Here is a 23048-nt window from a genome sequence, read left to right as displayed (position 1 = left end):
TTAATAATTATCATTGGAGAACGTTATTTTATTTTGGGATTAATGAACCAAGTTCAGCAGGAAAACATAGTGATTTCTTTTAATTATATCGCAAAACATTTTCCACATATTAAACACGATAGGAAACACTGTTATGTTTTCAGAATACAACACAGGAGTTCTGGTTTTAAAGTTAATGTGGAAAGAACAAATAACAAAAAAAAAGAAGTTTGAGCTGATTAACGATATTTCTACTTTCCAACACGTCCAGTGCTGCTTCTTACTTGTTCCTGCATACACTGCAAATTAATTACAATTACCAATAGATACCAAACGGCTCTTTCTCAACATCAAGGTTTAATAATCTCGTAACAAAATCTTAAACCCGTCTGCCTCCTCCGCTCGGATTAAAGCAGAACGTGAGGAACTGATCAATCCAACGAGTCACTCTGAAGATGCCAAAGTCACAATCTTACAAAACAGTTTCATGGGATAACGAGACGGTTCGTCGTGACCCTCAGATAAGACGACTCGGATACCTCGCTGTGGCACAAAAACTAATTGGCAAAGTTAAAGATAACAGGATTAGAAGGAGTCTATGTAAATGAGGTCTGTCTGGCTGTGAGTGATGTAGAGAGTCTTACACCAGCGTCTCCTCACATGCTTTTTTTTTTTTTTGACCTATCTGCAGCTGTAACTAATCCCACCATTTTCTCCCCCTCTTCTCCTTGTTTGTCTTATTTCTTAGCTCCCTATAATCTGTCTTCTGGATGCTTATCTCTTGTCTTATTTGTTAGATTTCTTTTTGATTAGAGATTTCACCGTAAGCCTTGTGCGACATAATGTTTAATCTGCGGCTGAAAATCCATATTCATATGTTTGTCTCATTTCTTCCGAAATGCATTCAGGATCTGTATCCGTGTTTTTATTTTCCTTAGTGCCTAATTTAGTTTGAGCATTTTCGTTTGTTTTCCAAGAAAATCATCACATCACACAAACATCTTATGCAATCCTAGACAAAAAAAAAGTTATTAAATGAAAGAAGGAGTGTAAGGGAAGAAAGAAGTACCAAATATAAAACAGAAAAGGAGGAAAATAATAATCTTTCACCTTTGGAAAAGCTTTCCACCTTCATAACCTGAGTCATGATGATATGAGATAAAGGACGATATTGCTATCCACCTCTCAACTGGTGTTGGGGTCGAACCAGTCATTTTTAAAATGATCGGATCAGACTTCAGACAAACCTAATATCTTTACTGTAGGTCGGCCATAAAGCCTCAAAGCTTCCAAAAAACAGCAAATATAAAGACGATTTCTTCTTGTTCCAACCAAAATCTTGTGAGTAAAGGACAGCTCCTTAGTAAATAAAAATGAAATAAAGTGAAATAAGTAGAAGTAAAACTTAAAGCTACAAAATAACTAAAAGAAATTAAAAAAAAAACAAAGACCTAATGGACAATGAAAAAAAAAACAGATATTCAGCTCAAAGCCTGTCTAAATAAAAGTGTTTCAGCTGTTTTTAAGCTGAGGTGAGATCCATATGCTACCGACGATCTAAAACATGTAATACACCAAACGTCCCATTTAGTGCTTCTACTAACCTCACCACTTCAAGATAGACACATATGAAAGCAGAGATGCTGCTGATTACAACGATGTCTGTATCTTCACTGTGCGTCAAAAACTCAGAGAGCTAGAAGCCAAAGAGTCGCGAAAATAACATAAAGTCATAAAAGTTATATTCCAGCTCCAGAAAACACTGCTAATGGATTCTTCTATGACTCTGCGTCAGTTTGAAATGAATCTGGAAGCTCCCGTTTGTTTACGTGAAGAGCTTTCTAGGTTGGAGTGTAGGGCCGCTGACCATAGGCAATTTTTGTGTGACAAAAAGGCATAATTTTTGATTCCGCCTGGACATAGATTGAGATACATTTACAAGCCGCACTAATTCTTCTTGTTCTTGATTCGCCACCAAAAAAACTACAAAAGAACTGCATCAGTCGACTCTGGGAGAAGACAAGGAAAGACTTTAGCCTTTAGGATATACAGGGGACCAACTCTAGGACATTTAAGATCAGATCAGAAGCAAAAAAAAGCTTGATGTGGACGCCCCTGGTGTGTAATACGGCCTCTGATAACCACCAGCACTCTCAGTTTAAATTGCCGTTACTAAAAGCAAATAAATAATTTAAGAAGAATCACTTAATAATGGAGACATCACACTTGTTGTGCTGCTGCTTTGTTGCTTCCTCGTTACAAAGGTGATACATCACTGCATAATAGAGGGGTTGACACGTGTGTGTTTCCGTGTACATGTGTTCATGTGTTCATGCGGTGAACGGGGGATAATAAAGACGCTCCCGTGATTTATGCCTTGGATATAATGGGTGATTCATCATGAGACTGGGGCCGACACACAAAGAGGGAGAAGGAGAGTTTGTGGTTTGTCAGACATAAGAGGAGATGTTTTTTTTTTTTATGTAATTTGTCTGTTTTTCTAAACCTACACTGTTGTGACTCTGTATCGATCAGTGTCTGTGCCGTGGAGAGGCTGCAACTCGCACACTAACATCTTCAAAGAGCCGTGTTCTCATTAGCAGACGTCCTGTCTTCAGAGGCTGACGTCCCTCTTCTGCCTCTTCTTTCATTTTTTATTTTTTTTTCCGCTGCCTCCGTGTGAATCGCTCTGACAACCTGTTGACACTCTGCAAATATCACTAAGACGCTTGATACTAATACTGGATAATAGTGAGATGCATCGTAATTACTGAAGCTGATGCAAATATTAGTAAAAGTTTAATGGAGGATCTGCAACAGATACAAAGAAATGAGGTTTTTGATGTGAAAAAGTTCAAAAGATTATTTTGTGTTTGGTCTGAACTAACTCCAGAGCTGACAAATTAAGCAGACGCAGTAGTACCAAAAACAGCAGTTCCACAAACAACCACTAGAGGCGCCAACAGTGAGTCACTCCCACAAAGCTCCATGTTATAATATCGTAACGTCACAGCAGAAATAAACATGTTTACAGCCTGGTACAACACAACAGTTTTATAGTCTGTAGCTAATTTCTCCATTCATGAGACGTGTACACCGATCAGGCATAACATTATGGCCACCTTCCTAATATTGTGTAGGGTGAAGGTTTCCTGTGGTGTCTGGCAACACAATGTTGTTAGTGGGAGTCATCCCACAGATACTTGATCATTTTAATGATGACGCACCGCTGCTGTCGGCTGCAGGTCGGGGAGCTCCGGGAAGAGAGGGAGCTGTTGGTAAAGAGATGTCACGAAGGTCTTCCAGACAAATGCACAACTTCCCTGTGTAGAGCCACACTTTGAATGTTGTCAGTAGAGCAAATCACTCTGAGTTACAGTAATTCAAATACTAAAAAATGCTGCTCGTGCTGTGGTTCTGGTTGTGGTTGTGGTTGTTGTTGATGTGGGCGAGTGCGTTGGTTCCCTAGTGAGGATAAGTGGTAGTAGAAGATGGAGGCAGAAAAACAGGCACAGGGACGAAGAGATTCAGTGGGAGGAGTTCTCCTTTTCTGATGAAGACACACAGATAATGTGATTCGTTGGGAAATTGATTTTCTCCGGCATGTATACGCCTTAATCGGGCTTTAACTGGACAACGAAAGAAAGCTGGTGTAGGTACCAGATCTGCGTGGGGAGTATCTGCTGTTCGGCTTGGGCTGCGACATGGGTTCGTGGTTAGACAGCACGAGTTTAATTTATTTTTCACCTCGACACGTGTCCCCGCAGACGAGAAGAAACTTTAAAAGAACCGGTTATTGATGCCCATCCCGTCATTGATGGTCGGCTTAAAAACATCTAAGACTTAAGTGGTTTCACCGAAAACCCATATTCATGTAAACGTCCACATGAATGGGTGCCAGGTCCAAAAGTTTCCCAGCAGAACATTGGGTTGTCACAGGACAATTTAGATGTTATTCACCTTTGACCTTGTGCCTTATTTTGTGTGTTTCCTATTAACAGCCTCGTCTCCTAATGAACTGAGAACAGTTTAACACATCACAGGTTGGGTCAAATCCCCTAAATGCAGTTTCTAGGGTTCAGGTTTCCGGTCTGAACAAGTAGAAATCAGATCAGGTTCTTGTGTTACCGTCCTTACTTGTGTCTTTTCAAATTAACACCTTGATTCTCCATTAAAGCCTTAATTTAACAGGTTACCGCTGGTTACCGTTGGTTACCGTCCACCCTCTCTCTGCCTCTGTCCATGTCAACTATGAGACGACCGTGACGGCCAGAGATGTGTGTCAGCCTCCTCATTATGATTCTAAATGTATCGGCCTGTCTCGTCTGGATGAATTAATAGGTTCCACACACACACTCATCTACACAAAGACACTCACATCTACACAAAGACACACAAACATTGTTTGTTCAGTGTTTTTTTTTTGTGTGTGTGTGTGCCTCAGGTTTGTTAATTGAATGTCTGTGTTCATGTAGGCAGCAGTGAGAGGATGCCACGGTGCATTAGGAAGACATGCTGTGTGTGTGTGTGTGTGTAGTTGTGTGTGTGTAGATGTGTAGATGTGTGATTGTCTCTTGTAAATAGGATATTATAGAGAGGACCTTGAACGCAGCCACTCCTGAGCTCCTAGCGAGACGAGACACAAACAAATCTCACAGAGACGAGAAGAAGGCCGTGGGTTTGTGTGTCTGTGTGTGTGTGTTTGTGTGTAGCTCAGAGAAGCTTAATCACAACCCCACCCTTGTCTCTTGTCTGATCCTCTTCTCCTTCTGTGTCTACTTCCAGTTTTCTTATCATTATTTTTATTTCTTTCTTCCTCCTCATTACATTTTTACTTCTTCCTCTTTTTCTTTTGGTTCCTCTTTTCTTTTCCATCTTCCATCTGTAGCTGTGACCCTGAACTTTCATCATGTATTCATAGAGAGAAAAATGGTAGAAAATATGGGGGCATATTTTCTGTCACGTTTTTCTTTCGCTTCACATTATTTTCATCCTTGTTTTCTTACATTTTCTCACTCTGACTTGTTCCATTCCTCTTCTCCTTCATCTCCTGGTGCCCTAGCTATATCGCTTCTCATCTCTTTACTTTCCTTTTTCTCTGTTGTCTCCTCTCAGCCTTTTGAGTTTCAGGTTTCATTGCAGCTTATTCTGCTTCATTTAAACCTGATGTCCTCGTTAGTGGACACTTTAGTCTTCCATCTAGTGGAAGCAAATAGTCAATACACTAGTCAGTGTAAAAGCATGATTCATTCAACAGATGATCACAGGACAAAAGTGGATGAGGTGGAAACATATTTATTAATTCTTATATAGGTCTCTAGTTTTATATTTAACAAATTTTATCGATAGCAACAAGCTACAACGTTGCTAATTAGCAAGTAATCGTATGAGCACGTTGGGACTTCATTGTTCTCTTTGTTCAGCCATGTTCAGGCCTTAAAATAAACAGTTTTATATTTTGTCACACATATGGTGACTTTATTATAATATAAATAATGAAATAATCCCAGTGTCCACATATGAGGACATAGTTTTTTTGAAATAAAAGCTTAGGTCTCAGGGGGTTAAAAACTAAACATTATCTTTGAGCTTGTTGCTACTGACAGAAATTGTTAAATTTGCTCGTCATGTCAAACTTAATAAGAATAAATAGACAAGTTTCACCCATAAAAATGAATCATGTTTTTACCCCCGACTAGTGCATTGACTCTTTTCTACCACTAGATGGCAGATAAAGGCGTCCACTTATGAGGACAATGGGTTTAAATGAAGCAGAACAAGAAGCTACCACAAACCTGATGTCCCCATATGAGGACACAGGGTCTCAGGAGGTTTACGTCCTCTTCTGCACCAACCAGGTTTTTATCTACTGTCAACTCTTTTCTTTGTCTCTCAGCCTCCACCTCTTTTCTTTTCTTCTCTTTTCCTTCATATCTCCACTTCCTCATCTGTCTTTCCTCCTCTTCTCTTCCCCTTCTCTTCTTCCAGTCTCCCCTCCATCTTCTCCTCCCCCTCTGCATCCTCTCTTTACCTTCACATCTCTATTCGTTATCAGACTTCCTCATTCTTTGTCTCCTCTTCCCTTAAACTTCTTCTCTCGTTCACTTTTTTAAATTTCTCTTCCCTCTCAACCTCCCTTCCAGTCTTCCATGTTTCCATCCCTTTATCTCTTCTCCCTTTATTTTCCTCTCTCATTCCCTATATTCTTCTTTGTCTCTCACCCTCCATGTATTTCCTCTTCCTGTCCTCCAGACTTTTACCTCTTTTCCCCCTATCTTTTCTTTTTCTTCTCTCCCTTATCACTTTTTTTACCTCCCCGTTTTCTCTCCCTCCCATCCTCCTTCCCTCTCGTTCTTCATGCTCCGTTGTTAACGGCCCCGCCACGATAAAAAAAAAAACTACCAACACAGTCTGACTCCCAGTCCTCTAATGGCCCCATTTAGACAATGTGTCGCATCAGCAAGTCGTACGGCTGAATAATGACAAGAGAAGAAGAAGGAGGAGGAGGAGGACATGAGAGAAGAAGGAGAAGGAGGAGGAGGAGGAGGAGGAGAAGGAGGAGGAGGAGAAGGAGGAGGAGGAGAAGGAGGAGAAGGAGGAGGAGGAGGAGGAGGAAGAGTGCCAGTCGCTTCCCTCCATCCAGGCAGCTGCTCCACCATAAATGTTGTTGTGTAACCATCAGCGTTGTGACCCTGCGAGTGTCGTCGTCTGAGCTCGTTCATCCACCAGACGACTCCGTGTGTGGTCGTTGGGGAGAAATATGGCCCCCGGGGTTTTTATTTATTTATTTATTTATTTAGCCGAAGCTCCGGTGTTGTGTTTATGATGTGCTTTCTATTTCTTATGCGCACACACACACACATTTCCTCCCTCAGACTCTCTCATAAAACATATATCTCCTCTCTTTTAACCCGGGAGAGCTCCACACACACAAAGTGCAACTGTAGCTGTTTTTATATTTATTTATTTATTTATTTTAAAGCCACCTTGTTGTTGTTGTTGTTGTTGTTTTTTCTACCGCCAGCTGTTTTGGAGCTGAACTGGATTTATGAGCCACATTAACATTTTATATCTTAGTTTTTTTATAGTGTTTGGATTTTGTGGAAATAGTAGGAAAGGGAGGTTTTTTTTTTCTGCAGTGATGGTAGTTTCTGGTTCTACTTCTGCAAAAAAAACAAAAAGGAGCACAGATATTTACTGTTACTGCTGCAAGAAGAGGAATAGGAAGAAAAGATGAAGGTGTAAGGAGTAAGGGATGCAAGTAGGAGAGGAAAGGAAAAAAGAGAAGAGGAAGAAAGGCAGAGAAAGGAGTGATATGAAAGGAAATGAAAGTAGATGGAGGATACGAAGAGGAGGGAATGAAGAGATGGAAAAATGGTTGATGCAGACAGGAAGGGAAGTTAAGAGAGGAAAAAGAGGAGAGGAATGGGAGGAGTTAAAAGGAGAGAAAATGTGTGAAAGCAACAAATAATGTGAAGAAGAAGAAAAACTAGAGAGCAAACATGTCGACATATTTCCTGCCGCTCTTCTCTCTTTGAAAACCTCAAGGTTCAGGGTCGACAAAGTGGAAATAAAAAAAAAAGAACCAATGGGAGGGGGAAGGAATAAAAAAGAGGAAGAACACAAGAAAAAGAAAAAAATGGAAGAGAATGAATGGAGAGCGAGGACAAAAGACGAGAAAAAAATGTCTGAGAAATAGGAGGAAAAGAAAAAGGAAAGAGGTGTAGGAAGAGAAAGGCTAATGGAGAAGAAGAGATAAAAAGGGGAAAAGGAAATGAAAGAAATATGAAAGTAGAGAAAAGAAGATGGAAGATGTGAATGAAGAGGGAGGAATAAGGTTGAGAAGAGATGAAGAGAAGGAAACATGTTTGAACTGGAAAACCGGAGGTGAAGAGAGGAATGGAAGGAGAAAGAGGGGAAAAGGAGAGAAAATGTAAGAAAAGAAGAGTGAAATAGAAAAATAAATGACGTGGCTAATGTTGGTCATAATGTTGTGGCTGATCATTGTAGTTTTATACGACTGTGCACAGAAAAAAGAATCTCAGTGTAAGGAGAGTTTTTCTGAGTTCCAAGAACAGCTGATAAATAAATGTCGATGATGATGATGATGATGATGATGAGTCTCAGCCTCTGGCCACCAACCAACCAACTGTGACACTAAATACACTGTCAGGGTCCAGATATTTAAAATGATAACACAAGAAATCCTCAAAACGGACTTCACAGCCTCATCAGCGTCATCACAGATTTCCGACACTGTTAAGGATTTGTTTCTGTGCCTCGCTGTAAACTCAAAAGGATAAATAAATAAATACATTTATTCAGAATTACACGAGCAGAATACAAATACTTTGCACTCTGAAGCGATGCTAAGCCTCTGGCGGAGCTCGGCTCAGAGCGTTCGGAGGTTTAGTCACGAGACAAAGAGGATGAAGTCCAGCATTCATCCTGTTAAACACCAAAGAGCAGCGAGCACAGACCTCTCTGAATCTTCTTTAAGTCAAATGACCTCTGAAAGCTCTTCAGAGGCTTTTAAGAAGAAGTGCCGTGAATACAAACACAAACACACACACACACACACACACACACACACAATCCAACGCTCAGAATGTGACATCTATGACTAAAGCTCTGAACCATTTGTCGTCCAGTCTGGTGACTGATACCAAGTAAATGTCAGTCAACAAAACCTGCTTCCAAAACAGTTGTGACTCACCGGAGAATGGAAGGGGTGGGGGTGTCTGGTCTGGTCTGGTCTGGTCTGGTCTAGGTGGGTGGTGCATGTCGAAGTAACATCCACCCGAATGAATGCCAGGTCCAAAAGTTTCCAAAGCAGGACACTGAATTCACACAAGGTGATTTAAATGTTATTTACTTACTGTCAGTGGTCATAATGTTGTGGCTGATGTGTGTGTATGCATCATTAGGTGTCAAACATTTACTGCAGCTCCTCAAAGGAATGGAAGGCGGTGATGTGGGGTGGGGGTGGTTGTTTAGTTCACCTGTCACTGGTCATAATGTTATGCCAGAGATATATGTAATATATGGAGACGTGTGGGAAGTTTTCTTTCAAATGTAATCGGCAATGATTTAAACAAAAATGTACACAAAAAAATTAAAAACGTGTCTACTACCTCTCCTAGATAATATCTAGGTGGTACTACAGAAGAAGAAAGTCACTGAGGAGGAAGCTTCTAGATATTTTAGCAAAAAAACTTTAATAGTGCAACAGGTTTGGTGTAGTTATGTCAAGGTGTAGATGCTGGTGGAGGTGGAGACCAGCCTCATCTGACCGTCCAGGAGACTTAGGAGTCCAGCAGACTTAGATCTCTGTCCTCAAGTGTTCTCAGATGTTTTGACCTCCAGCCTTTTAACTCTAAGCTGATTCCCTCTGTGTAACGTGAAGTGTTAATCTGAAGCATGCTCCTCCATGACTGACTCGTGCTTTTATTCAGATTTCAGATGCGGAGTGGGAGGACATGCTGGAGGGCTTCGACGAGCGGAGTTACCTGAGCGCTCGGCGCTGGAAGCCCGGCGACGACCCCTACACCCTGTACGCCTTCAACCAGAGGGAGAGCGAACGCATCCCCAGCAACCGAGCCCTGCGGGACACCCGGCACTACAGGTACTGACGCACTCAGACCCGTTTTATGAGCGGTTATTGGTGGACAGAGTTCAGCGTGGAGATAAAACAAGCTGTGACTCACTCTGTGTCTTGAGTCGTCTCTGACGCTTTTCATTGTGCCTCGACAGTCCATGAACCTGCCACTGGTTCACCTCTTTTCCTTCTTTGGAACAGACTGTAGTTACAGAGACATCATAAATCCTTCCACTCATCCGTTTTTCCTTCTTCTGTTGTGTTTATAGTAGTTACGCCGTCAGCCCAGACCCTAATTCTGCATCCTGACGCCCCCAGAAATGTAACTATGTGTCACGATGACTCAGAACACAAGAGCTGTGATTGATCCGCTTGTTAGAAGCGTGTTTCCATTTTGGTATTTCTGTCTGCTTCTCAGATTGATTGTTTTAGATTGTTACGACCGGCTCGCAAGCCACAACAAAGAGGGAGATGTGCGTGCTTGGGTCAAAGACTATGTTATTACTGCAAATATTAACAAATAATGGAGTGTATGTGTCAGTATCCGCGGTCTGTGTAAGTGTTTGGCTGCGATGGATCATGTATGTGGTGCATGTTTGTCTGTGCATAACAGAAGAAAAGGAAGAAGAGAGATGGTGTCGGGGTAGGTGGGCCTAAATAACTTGAATAATAACTGATCGATCCCAGAAGGGGAATTATGTTCCTGCTGATTGACACAGGTACTGACCCGCATCCATTTGTTCACATAGTAGTGTGTACAGTTGGAGCAGTGGGCTGCAGCCTCAGGTAAACCACTTTCACATCAAAAACGCCAGGTTTACACGGTATTTTTAGACACGGGTTGACTCGCCTTTGGTGTGCTTTCATATCACCAGCAGTCCTGGGTCTGACTTCACAGCCATACGTAATTGTGTTGACAACAACATCAGCATTACACATGTCAGTACAGTGAACTACAGGTAAACAATAGACGGCATGGTGTATCTTTTTTAACGTTTTCAGTTTGTTGATGACCTGAAGAATGGACCGGTCAAACCCCTTCAAAAGGCTGCTGATATTTTAATAAATTACACAGTTCCTGATATCTGCTGCTGAATCTCTTCTTCTCCTTGGATGCAGACCAGCTTGTGGATCTCAGTCTTACCAGTGTGCTGCCACGACCGATAAAAAAAAATATCTGCCCTTCAGAGATCGGTTTCTTGTGGGAGAAGACCAAAACTTTGCTCTGTTTTTGAGCTGCTCACAGCCCTGGAGCTTCTATATATTCAAAATCTGAATGTGACAGGCAGGTACATCAACGTAATTGTGTAAATTAATGCGTTGATGCGGCATTCCTGTTCAACTCGAAGCCGAAGCTGGGTCATTAAAAACGGGTTGAAAAGCCTAGGTTGCCCATGGAGCAAATTTGGGGAAATCTGGGACTTTCTGGCCCTCAAGCTGCACCTCTAACCACTGCTCAAGCCAGTACACAGCAAACCACAACTAAATAGGTCCCAAACATGCAAACTCACATAGAAACGCATGAACCTGTCCTGCATGAGAAGAGTTTACTACAACTCAGCTCTTACTGTTACAGGTATGTACACGAATACACACACACATACTCAAACAATACCACGCCAGCAGCTCCTTAATTCCCCCATCTGTGCTAAAACAAATTTAGATTATTTTTTTTATCAATGGGAAACCACCAAATTACAACTCGTCTGTCTGTCCGCTAAGAAATTAAATTAAACCAAAATAGAAATCCTCTTAGAGGCGCACTGTCCTCGTCTGTTAGAAAGACGCTCAGCAGGAAGATAAGGAGCTTGCTACTTTGACAGCAGCGGTAGCGGCGGCGGCGGCAGCAGCGGAGGAGTACTTATATATTCCAGCTGATAAAAAGTTGCAGGCGTTTGTGGAAAAACTCGGTTCAGATCATACGGGAAACACACCCTTTTTTTTTGCTGAGCTACTGTTTGCACTCTTTGATCCCTTATACTTATTTGTTTACCGGATAACATCTTTGACATTTGCAGTTTTTCACTGGATTACATCATCGTGTTTCTGGTCTGGATGTATTTTTCAGTTCCTTCATCTTCCTGCATCACTTCAGCTAAGAAAGAGCTGGATTTCTTTCTTCAAAGCTAACGGAAATCACGTCCAATTTATGATTAAATCCTTTTTCTTTATCTTTTTTTTTTTTTTTTTTTTTTTGAACATCTAGTAGATAAACAGCTTCATTTTAAATGTGACTGTGTCAGACTGTGAAGACTCTTGGTCATCCAGGTCCATGAATCAAGTTTTTTTTGAAGATGTTAAGGTCTGAAGAAGCCACTTGGACGAGTGGTGAAATAAGAAAAACCCAAATGAGACCAATTTGCGTTCTTGCTTTTTGTATATATCCAGTAGGTACGAATGGTGACTGTAGTAAATGAAAGAAAATACATTCATTGTGTTATTAGTTATTGCATTGCACATTTCAAACCCAGACAGTCACAGGAGCGGGAAACACACGGCAGGAAGCGGGAAGTTACCTGAAACAAAAGGAGAATTCAAAATAAAACAGGAAGTCACAAGACAACGACTTAACACAAGACAATTTCCTTGTGCAAAGAGCAATGCGCTGAACTACTTGTTTTTCTTAATTAATTTCAGATTGTCATGATGCACTTGTTCTTCTTTGCACTGAAACAACTAAAATAATTAGGAGCTGTTGTTATTTATGGATCATTATGTTACTGGTCCGGCCCCTTGAACTGAAATGAGTCTGACACCGGTGGAGTAAAGGTCACCAGGCAGCTGGAGGCGACCCAGCTCTCTGATTGGACACTGTATGAGGGTGTTAATTGGGGCGACTGTTTCTTCTGGCGGATACTGTGACTAGGGACTGCTCCATCATCAATTCTGCTTATTAATCTGATTCTTCATGAATTCCACCTGTACATTTTTGGTCTTGGAAAAGTAGGCGTTTGTAGTTTTGTGTAAACAACATCAATTTTATTCAGTTTCTAAACAAGAGATAAGAGCTTGTGTAAGTAAATAAACAGGAAACTGGTCTCTGGATGGATCCTCACTGGCTCTCATGTCAAACACATTGCACTCTGGGTATTTAATGCTTTCTTAAAATTACACTAATTAGCTTAAGTTACACCTTCACTGGAGAAGTGAAGTCACTTCGGACCGTTTCAGCCTCTTTGCCATCACAACGTGATGTGGACGACGTAAAGATTCTTCTTCTTTCATTTTATGGTGATTGGCAAATATATTTTAGGAGCATTACTGCCACCATCTGGACTGGGATGTAAAGATTTGGCACAAAAAGTATCGATCGGGGAATCGATGAGCATGAAGGCTAATGATGTCGATGAATTGAACCAGTTGGAATCGGTTCTTTTAACCCGTTTAAAGAGCTGGTTATCGATGTCCATTGCTAACTGAGTAAGTTTGTCCTGGGTGGTTTGCTGCTGCTGCTGCTGTGGTTCTGTTTCTGGTTGGTGTTGGTGTTGGTGTTGGTGTTGGTGTGGGTGAGCGCGTCAGTTTACAGCCTCACACAGGAAGCTAAAATCTGCGTACGACGCCTCAACACGTACCCCGCAGACGAGATGAGACGGCCTGACTCAGTCATAGCTGCGTTCTGCTATTTCTAACAGCGCGTATATGCAAATGTGAGTGTTTCTGCACGTCTGCACATATGTGTGCGCCAGTGTGCGCAAAGTGCACACTGTGCCAATCGCCTGCATCATCTGCTGCGCCACCGGAGGAGGGAAATTCACTGTCGGGCTGACATAAGGCGACCGAGAAGTGTGTGTGGTTGACAGAGAAAGTGAGAGTGGTGTGTAGGAGGGGAAACCAGGGATACTCTTACACATTAATCTGTTAGCGGGGAGGTGGTGGGGGCTGATAGCGCTCATTTATCTCGTATAGGACAGCGGTGAAGTGTGTGTGTGTGTGTGTGTGTATGAGGGCGGTTTGTGATTATCTGTTAACACAGTTAGCGTGGAGCTGTAGATCTCAGGAGGAACTTGGCAGGGGTATAATGATAGCTACCCCCCCTCCTGCTCTGTTTGAGAATTGAGAAAAAGGCTGCAGTAAAATCCTTGACTGGAGGTTTTGTGTTCTTAGAAACACCTTCGTTCCTGCTGGAGACTCGCTGAGGTGCTTCCTACTCTTTGGATAGCTTCCCCCGGCTCAGAGTGAAGCTGGTGTGACTGGGAGATTTGCAGAAAGAAATGGTTGGAAAAACATAAACGATAAGACAAGAAAGTGTTGCACTCGGATGCTTTTTGTACCTCCCGTGACCACAGTTTGATTCCCTGCCACCGAGAAAAAAAAAAAAAAAAAAAAATGTTCTGCAGCACGATGACAGTAAAGTTTCATCACCAAAACACCATTTCTTTTCTTGTTGCATCACATTGAAGAGTGGTAACATTCAACACTAACACTCACTCAATTTTCTGTTGATAGCGTAGCGTAGCTTATATTGTCACAGTGTCCGAGGGTGAGACAGTGTCTGGCTGACATGAGATCTCTACAAAACATGTTGCACAAGCTCTACTAAATCATTTTACGGTGCAGATATTGCAGCTGATACCTGTATAGATTCGTAGTGATATCTGAACGAATCATACACACTTTTATTACTTATTTTGTAGAGTGGAATGTTAGAAAAGGCTCGATCAAGTGATAGTCATCAACACTAGCCATGAGAAGAACTTATTATTAACCAATGAGGCACATAAATTTTAACCTTAAAACATTAACCTTAAAAAAATGCGCTCAGCTGCAACATCTTTTTTGGACTTTAATGGAAAAATACCGCTCTGGATCTGTCTCCCCGCTACCTTGTTAGCATCTTAGCACACCTTGTTGTTCTGATCACGTGGTCTCTGAAAGAGCCAGAGTCTGGAATGGACTGCCTGTGTCACCGATTGTAGATGCAGGCTGATATAATGTGATACTCATTTTTGAGTATGAATGAGCTTTCAGTCTTGTAAATCTTTCCTAATCTGTTTGTCTGATTCAATGGGTCTGTCTGATTGGAATAAATCCATTATTTCTGAGCAGACATGTGCTTCAGTTTTGGTTTCCCTGAACGTTCTTCCTGTTTTACTTTGAAAAGATCGTTGCCTTTGTGTCTTTCCTCCAGTTTTACTTCTTTTCTAGTGTTTTCCCAATTGTTCTTGTGTGCTGCGTCCTTGTTAGTTTCACGTGTCTCCTTAACCCACATCCATTGTCTACGTATGTACACACACATACTGTATATATATATATAGCCCCGTCTTTCCCTTTGTCATTTGTCAAGTTGTCTGTTGCGTTACCTACTTGTTGTCCCAGATTCAGTGTGTTTTCGGCTTCCATTTCAGGATTACCTTGTTACCTTGTTCCTTCGGTTGTTCATCCTGCTCCCCCTGATTGTGTCGTGAATTTGGGTCCCCCATTACTTCACATGGCGCAGAAACATGGAGGCAGCAAAATGACCAGTTCTAACACGTGTTTTACAAGATGAACAAAGCTGGAGTCCATGAAAATGTGACTCCATCCTGGTCATCGTGGTCTTCTGGATCTGGATCAGTTCAGTCCTCGGTCCTTCAGTCCATCAGAACCATTTCAATCAAGTTGAAAAAAATAATGTCCATGTGTGACACATGTGAATACAATTAGCCCTGATGGTCACTTTATTCCAAATGTATTGTTCCAGTAAACTTTAAGAATCTAGGGTCCAGAGCAACGTGGAAGGTGGAGAAGAGATGAACAGGTGTGATGAAAGAGTAGCAGCGAGGATGAAAGGAAAGGTTCTCTAAGTTAGAGACAGTGGCTTTGAGAAAGAGCTGAAGGTGTTGAGGTTTTTCTCTGGCTTAGCTGAGATAAAGTGATAGAAGCTAGGTTGAGATGGTTTGGACTTGGCTCAGGGGAGGAGGGTTATTGGTGGAAGGATGTTGAGGTTAGAGCTGGTTAGAGGCAGGAGGTCTAGAAGAAGATCAAAGAGGAGGTTTATGGATGTAGTGAAGGAGGATACAGAGGAAAGGACGAGATGGAAAAACAACGATTCGTTTTAGCGACCCCTGAAGAGAACAGCCTAAAAAATATTGTTCCAGTAAATCAAAACGACTCTAAGCCACGATGCTTTTATTCGCCACCCTTGTATCTGTTTGGATGACACTCATCCTCAGTGTGTCGTTTTCCCTTTAGGTGTTTAGTCGTATTGTAGGTGTCTGTGAGTTGCATCAGAATCAATGATGGGTGGAAACAGGGACCAGAGAGGAGTTTATTCTGTCACTATGTCAAGTTTGAAAGAGGGAAAAGGTACAAACGGCTTAGAAACGATGAAGAGATAGAAGAGAGGAGGTGTTAAGAGAAACAGGAGGAAGAAGAGTCAAGAGGAGATTAGGTGGAGGAGATGGAGGAGATGGGGCAGATGCCACGAGCTGCTGAGAGGAGAGATAATTGCCACATGCAGAGCTGGAGAGGCTGTGTTTGTGTGTGTGTGTGCGCTCGTATTAAACCACTTCATTTCGGTGCTCGGCTATTATCTCGGTGAACAGGGGAACCTCCCTCCGTCTGCTCTCCAACAGGCAGCCTATAAGCCCCACCGCCGCTACGCTGCAGGGATTAGATCCAAGCACGGAGACAATGGGCTGACACAGAGCAGCCAGGAACCATGTCCTACTGTAACTGCTAAAAGAAACGTTAAAAAATAAACCAGCGGGAACTTTTGGGGAGGCGCCATGACCAGGAAAAAAAATGCCTTTGTGCACCTAAAACGTATGAACATGCACTCCATTTAACTAAATACACTGCATTTCTATTAGCCATTAGCTTTTAGCTCAGCAGCTGTTTATGCTTGAGCGCTGCTCACTTGGTGAATTGTATTTTTCTCTAATGACCCGATTATATTTTTAGACGGTTGCGTTTTTATTCTTTCATTCTATGGTTAGCGCAGATGCTTCAGATCAGACTGATAAAACACTTTCAACACAAATCACCAGAAGACACTTTGCTTCAAGCTTCTGTACTTTTTGCTCCAATCTGCAAACGAAGAACAAATATGTCGATGTGGCTACAGCTATAGACGCCAGAAGGAGCTAAGCTTTGACATCATGTAAAACGGTTTAGTAGAGGACGCACCAGACTTTGTTGTCCTAGGTTATCCTCTGTTATATAACAATGAAATGAACAATACGGATCAACAAGAACTGGCTCTCCTGGGCATCATCCCTCTGCCTTGACATCCATCGTTGGCTAACCCACATAATAAACGTCAGCTGATATCTCACCATGGTATAAAACATCACGTTTGAGATTACTGTCCTCGTACAAGTTGTGAGTGCAGTTGTGTTGTTCGGGTTTGCTGGAAACCAAACTGATGAACGTCTGGTAAAGTGGTAGGAACTAAAGTCCTGCTCTGTGTTTAGTTGTGTAAATTGGGGTAAATTACTAGATTGATTTTATTATTTTATTGTCGTGAAAATTGTAGAATAATACCACTCTAGTAGTAATACAGATTTGAATGCTGTTTACAAAGAATATTACTAATCTGTTTTAGATACAGTTTATGCTATTAATGCGCTGCGGCTTTTATCACTTCTCAGTGTGAGAAATGTTGTGAGGTGTGTGAAATTTTTGATATGTGTCTCTTCAATGCACTCAGGTGCTACGTCTTTTTTAGACGTTAATGAAAAATATTGCCATCACATATCGCCATTACACCTAAGCCTTGTTAATTTCTTAGCACCTTAGCACACTGGAATGATAGTGCTTGTGTCAGAGACTGTAGATGCAGGCCGCTGATAGCGGACCAATATCCGATATTAATATCAGATCGATACACCCCCGAGTATTGCACATTGTAGTCTCCCAGCAGATACACAGTCAGTGTCCAGAGGTTAGTTCAGCGTGAGCTGAGGAGTGTGATGGCCTGGTGGTAGAAACTGTAGAGTTGACAGGACGTTCCAGGATTTTTGCTTTCCTCAGTTAAACCCTTTTACCGGCTATGCTTCAAAAGTGGAAATTATGCCCAGTTTGTTCTTAGGCCTAGAAAACATAATGGATCACCAAGAACTAGCTCTCTTGGGCGTCGTCGCTCTCTGTTTGAGAATTAGCGTAATTTCCTGTTAGATCTTATCCTTAACATTATTCTTAGCTAACCGGTGTTCTGGACTTTCAGTTGTGAGCACAGTTCTGCAGTTTCGGGTTTGTTGGAAACTAGGGGTGGCAAAAAATATAGATATGGCAACGTATCGTGATATTTTTTCTTCTGATACAATATTGATTATGAATGTCTTTCTATCTATTTTAAAAGAAAAAGTCATGTTTTGGGCCGATGGTGAGTGACTTCCACACCTCCACCTCCACTTTTTCTGTTCAAGTGCAATAAATTGGAAATTGATCATTGGATTCTCATTGTTTTTTTGACTCAATTTGTTCAGTAAATTATCACTGATGTCATCTGATGCACATTAGAACGTGTATTTTGAAATTTCTCAGTGAACTATGTAAAATATCGCAATAATGTATCGTATCGTGACTCAAGTATCGTGATACGTATCGTATCGTGAAGTCTGGAAACTGAACTGATGAGTGGTAGGAACTGCACTGTCCATGCACTGTTTTTGGCATGTTGTTTCTTCTCACTGGTTGTTTCTGCAGTCGCGTCACCTCAAAGTTAAGTTCAGGTGTTTTCGCCCAGCACTCATTAACATTTCATGGTCTTTTGTCACCACATCGCTGCGTCACCGTCTCTTTAGCGAGGAAGTGGGGTTTTAACGGGCCTCCACATCAAAGAAATGTCACCTCTCTGAAGCTGTGACATTAAAACGCTGCAAAATTATCTTCCCCCTCTTTCCTCTGAAGCACAACGCACCAGCCGTGAACACATTTGTCATTTCCTTTGTTTTGCAAGGTTCGGAGATGTGATAACGCTCCAGTGTTTTGTTGTCATCTCTCCAACATGAAGAGCTGTAGGGGTAAAAATAAACCCTCAGTCCACTCAGTCGGTTTCTAATGAGTTGATTGCATTTTGAGCCAGTGATCCTTGAACACTTATCGCTAACTAGATCATGCAGTCATTCACTAACCCCCCCTCCCTCTGTGTGTGTTTGTCAGTGTCCTTTCACACTCAGTCAACCATTTAGTCATATTTCCATGAATCACGACTCCCAGCTAAACATTAATCACTGTATTAGCTTTGGTGCCTCACACGCCAACGCTCCTCATCCTCCTCGGCTCACAAACCTCAGAAAAAAAGCCACAAAGAATAAAGTAAATAAATAAAAAACAACCCTCTGAACTCTGACTTTGAATGATTTTAATTTTCCTTCGTCAAGCTCGTTTATTTGATTACCTGCTCCACTGACGAATGATCACACAGTCTGGTACTGAAAAGCAGATGGAAGGAAAAAAACAAAAAAACACACCAAACAACCACAAGACTCAGATTCTGTGTGAACTAATGTTCCACAAAAAGAGTCGAGGACGTGACCCCTTAAAAAACCTCCATCTGCATCGCTTTTATTTGCTTCCTCTCAGGAAGCCCAGCGTCGAAGAAAGTCAACAGATGTCTAGACGTATAGATTAGAAATGTTCCATTAGACGTCTGGTTGTAAAGTGAATTAATGAGTCTTCTACCAGACTTCTTCATGATCACCCACTGCTTTTGCTTTTAAATTTTGGTGACCTGGTTTTGTCTCCAACAAATAAGATGCATGTTTATAGCAACACCTTCATCAACTTCCATCAGTTGCTATGCATCTGACTAACTACCACTGTCTTTGGGCCAAGTATGACGGACAGTGGGGTCGAAAAGTCTGAGAACACATTAAAATATGGAAATACTAACAAGTTTGAGGACTCAACGGCATTTAAAAGCAAAAGCCTGTGTAAAATGCTGAATAAATTCTCATTGTGCTGTGTTCATGTTGTGGTTCTGAGCAGTTCGGCTGTATTTCTAGGTCTGCAACGAGATTACTGACATTGAACATGTCTTTCAGATTTGAAAGATCTGATATGGATTCATGAAATCCTTGGATCGATTCAGTCTCTGCGGCATTGTGAGACTGAAGCTGCAGAAAAGCAAAGATGCATGCAAGATGTGAAACCAGAGGTAACACACTGGAGAAATACAATGCAGGTCTGGAACCAATGACATTAGTTTTGTGAAAATCTCTCTCGTAACTGAGTAAAACCGTTTATCTCTAACTTTACTGATACTGAATAGAATCAAACCCATTTCTGGACGTCAGTAACGATACCCAGCCTTGATCAGAAGCTTCCTACATGTTACATGTTATAAATATGGCTCCAGTTTGTACCATTTTAAGTTTAGTTTAAGTTTATTTCATTTTTTTTTTTTTTTTTTGGACCTGATTAGAGGGAGTTGCATTTTAAAGCAAAGAAGCATCTCAGCATCAAATCTTGAGAGACTGAAGGTTTCCGAGCGGCCAATGAAAAAAGCAACTCTATCAAATGCAAACACGTAATAAATAGTAATTATCACCTTTAGATTCCATTTTCAGGCTCTTTAGTCATTTGTAAAATCTCACTAGCCTCTTGCACTATTTAATTATCCACTGGTAGGAATTAATTATTAATTAGACGTGACTAGAAATATTGTTTATTCCGCTGTCGTTAGAAATCACTAAATACATTTCATGGCTTCAGAAGTGGCAGAAATTAATCTGCACCCTTGACTGGTTTACTGAGGGAAAAGATAATGCAACATAAATTAAACTTCTAGCTTTCACTCAGGCAATTCATGAACCTGGATCAAGGAATGAAGACGTAACTTCAGTTATTTAACATCCTCTAATGACGCCAGCTTTATCCTGAACTCTGGTTCACTAGTCCACTGTCCCAGTGTCTCCGTCAGGAAACAGTCTCTGCTGTTTACTCTGAATCCAACAAACGGCACGGTCCGCCGCAGCCGAGAGCTCTCTGTGAGGCGAGGAAATCCCTTGGTGTATTGTGGGTAATCTGCTGATGTGGAACCTGAGCTCTGAAGCACCCCGGTGCTCTACATCGTCGCAGAGTGACAGTGACGCTAAGCGGCTTTACCGCAGCTAGCGCCTCAGCTAGCGGCCCTGGCTGCATGTCGAAGCCATCGCCGAGCAGACGACGCTACATCTGTATCTGCTCTGATACCTGAGGAGATTAGTCTTACTCTTCTGGATTCTCCGGTCCTCCTGCTTCTCTTCTGTATCTTTTGCTTTATTGATGAGTGACGGGGATTACGCGGTGAGAAAACACATATGCGAACGTCTTGGAACGTGAGGCGTGGCGCCGCCGCTCCTCGAAATAGACTGAAACGGTGGATCCGAGTGAAGCTGTGATGTCTCATTGATTTCACCTCCTTTAAATCCACTTTGAGTTGTGAAGGCGAGATGGAGAGGGAGGAGAGGAGGCAGATTAGAGGCCGACTTTTTAAGCCGTGGTATATTTCAGGCATGGATAATGAAACTTAAAGAAACAGTCCAGTCTTAAAAGAAAAAAAAAAAACGCTGTGTCCAGTGTGGCGTTCAGTGTTTAATTTTTCTCTGCTGAAGTAGACGAGCCCGGCTGAAGAATAGTAGTCGGCCTCCATGGTTCAAGATGATGTAGAGTTTGAAGATGGTTAGCAGGATAAGGTCAAATGGTGACTCTTTGGTATAACTTGACTAATCAATGTGTGACCACGGTTGGAAGGAACGAACAGGCAATAATTTAAATTTCTAAAAGTCGTCGTCGCCATCTACCACTTATTCGGGTCCGGGTCATGTTGGCAGCAGCTCCACCAGGAAAAGTCCACACGGTCTTCTCCCCGACCACGTCCACCAGCTCCTCTGGAGGAATCCCCAGTCGCTCCCAGGTCAGATGGGAGATATAATCCCCCCATCGTGTCCTGGGGCGCCCCGAAGGCCTCCTCCCGGTGGGACAGGCCCAGAACACCTCTAACGGGAGGCGTCCGGGAGGAATCCTCACCAGATGACCGAACCACCTCAACTGACTAAAAAGTTAAGGAGTTAAATTTGACTGTGGCAACAAAAAGACCTGTGGTGTTTTCAAGTTCAGGTTTTATTCAGTACATGAGGTGACCTGTCAATAAACTAATTTATTGCAATTTTACAATATTTCAATATTTTCCCTTATTTAATGTGATGTGGGTTTGAATTTAAAGTGGCACTGCCCATAAACATTAAAGGAACAAATCAATTCAACTCCTGGGATATTTGTTGGGTCAGATTAGACCTCAGCACCCTGACTGTCATTGGGCATCGGGAAGAAATCCTTGGCCCCACCATCAGAGTCTAGACTAGTTCACTGGGTCCCGGGTTCCTGGACATGGATGCATGGATTGATGCTGGTTTGAAGGCAAAGGGCAGTAACGACAAGTATTGGTGTGACTTAGATTCTTCTTTTATTCTCTCACTTTGCATTTTGTAAACTGATAAAAATAAACCATTATCATTTATATTTTTGAAAGCATTCTTAGTTTACAGCTTTTTTCCACACATGACTAAAACTTTTGCGCAGTACTGTGTGTGTGTGTCTTTGTGTGTGTGTCTTTGTGTATGTGTGTGTGTGCGCCCCAGAGGTTGTGGCAGCCATCGATTGTCCCAGTCACATATTGATCTCTCTTCATCGATCGGCCGGTGTAAGTGCCTGTCAACCATCCTGTCACCACCGCTCTTCACGAGAAACACCGCTGTTACATCCACTCCTTCTTGTCCTCCCGCATGTTTGTGTGTCTGTGTGTGTGTTCGCGTCAGCGTCGCATTGAGTGACACTGATCCTCTTCTCCTCATTGACGACGGCGTCTTCACTCGTCTCGTCTCCTTCTACTCTTCCTCCTCCGTCTCCTTCTCTTTCCGCCTCTGTTTCCTCTCCCTTCTGCTTCGGGCTGTATTTAAATAGCGCTGGACCCAGAGAACAGTCGATACCACCTGATCCCTGATGGTGTGCGCAGGGATTTAAAAAGAAATATAAAAGTAGGAGGTAGAGAAAGAGGGATGGATGGATGGATGGTGGTATCGACAGTGCAAGACTGATTCTAATGACTCGACAGTTAAAATCTAGTTGTTATCAATCTTTCTGTGTTTAGCATACGAGTTAAGCATTTAGGTTTTCTCTACAAAGATAATAGTGGAGTGAAACAGAAGCAGCTTTTGTTAACTCATTTAAAATGTTGTCATGATTAACTAATGTTAAAGACGTGATGTTCATGAATGAAGCGGATGCGAACGTTGAGAAACGAGTTACATGAGGCAGTTTTCACTTTCACTTGTTTCATTTGACAAAAAACGTAAAATGAATTGTGATATTTGCCAGAATCAGTACTGCACAATAATTCCAACTCAGATATCCCACCAATAGAATATTACTGGTGTAAACTGGTGATGGGAGAAAAATATGTAACATCATTCCCCCTACACTCTAAAAAATGACGTCCTGGCTCAACATAAACATTTAATGTAACAATTTGCATGGATATTTTTAAGTTATTTCAACTTAGCTGGTA

General features: G+C 41.9%; 1 protein-coding gene across 1 annotated transcript in view; it reads left to right on the top strand.

Annotated features, from left to right (window-relative positions):
- Positions 1-23048, top strand: part of galnt14 (UDP-N-acetyl-alpha-D-galactosamine:polypeptide N-acetylgalactosaminyltransferase 14 (GalNAc-T14)) — a 169772-nt gene that overhangs the window by 30742 nt on the left and 115982 nt on the right. The window contains exon 2 of the mRNA XM_047574094.1: positions 9435-9604. Coding sequence (XP_047430050.1) covers positions 9435-9604 — 170 coding nt within the window. The remainder of the gene's footprint in view (positions 1-9434; positions 9605-23048) is intronic.

Source organism: Mugil cephalus, chromosome 21, assembly GCF_022458985.1.
Source record: "Mugil cephalus isolate CIBA_MC_2020 chromosome 21, CIBA_Mcephalus_1.1, whole genome shotgun sequence".
NCBI classification, from domain to species: domain Eukaryota; kingdom Metazoa; phylum Chordata; class Actinopteri; order Mugiliformes; family Mugilidae; genus Mugil; species Mugil cephalus.
This window is presented reverse-complemented; position numbering and strand designations above follow the sequence as displayed.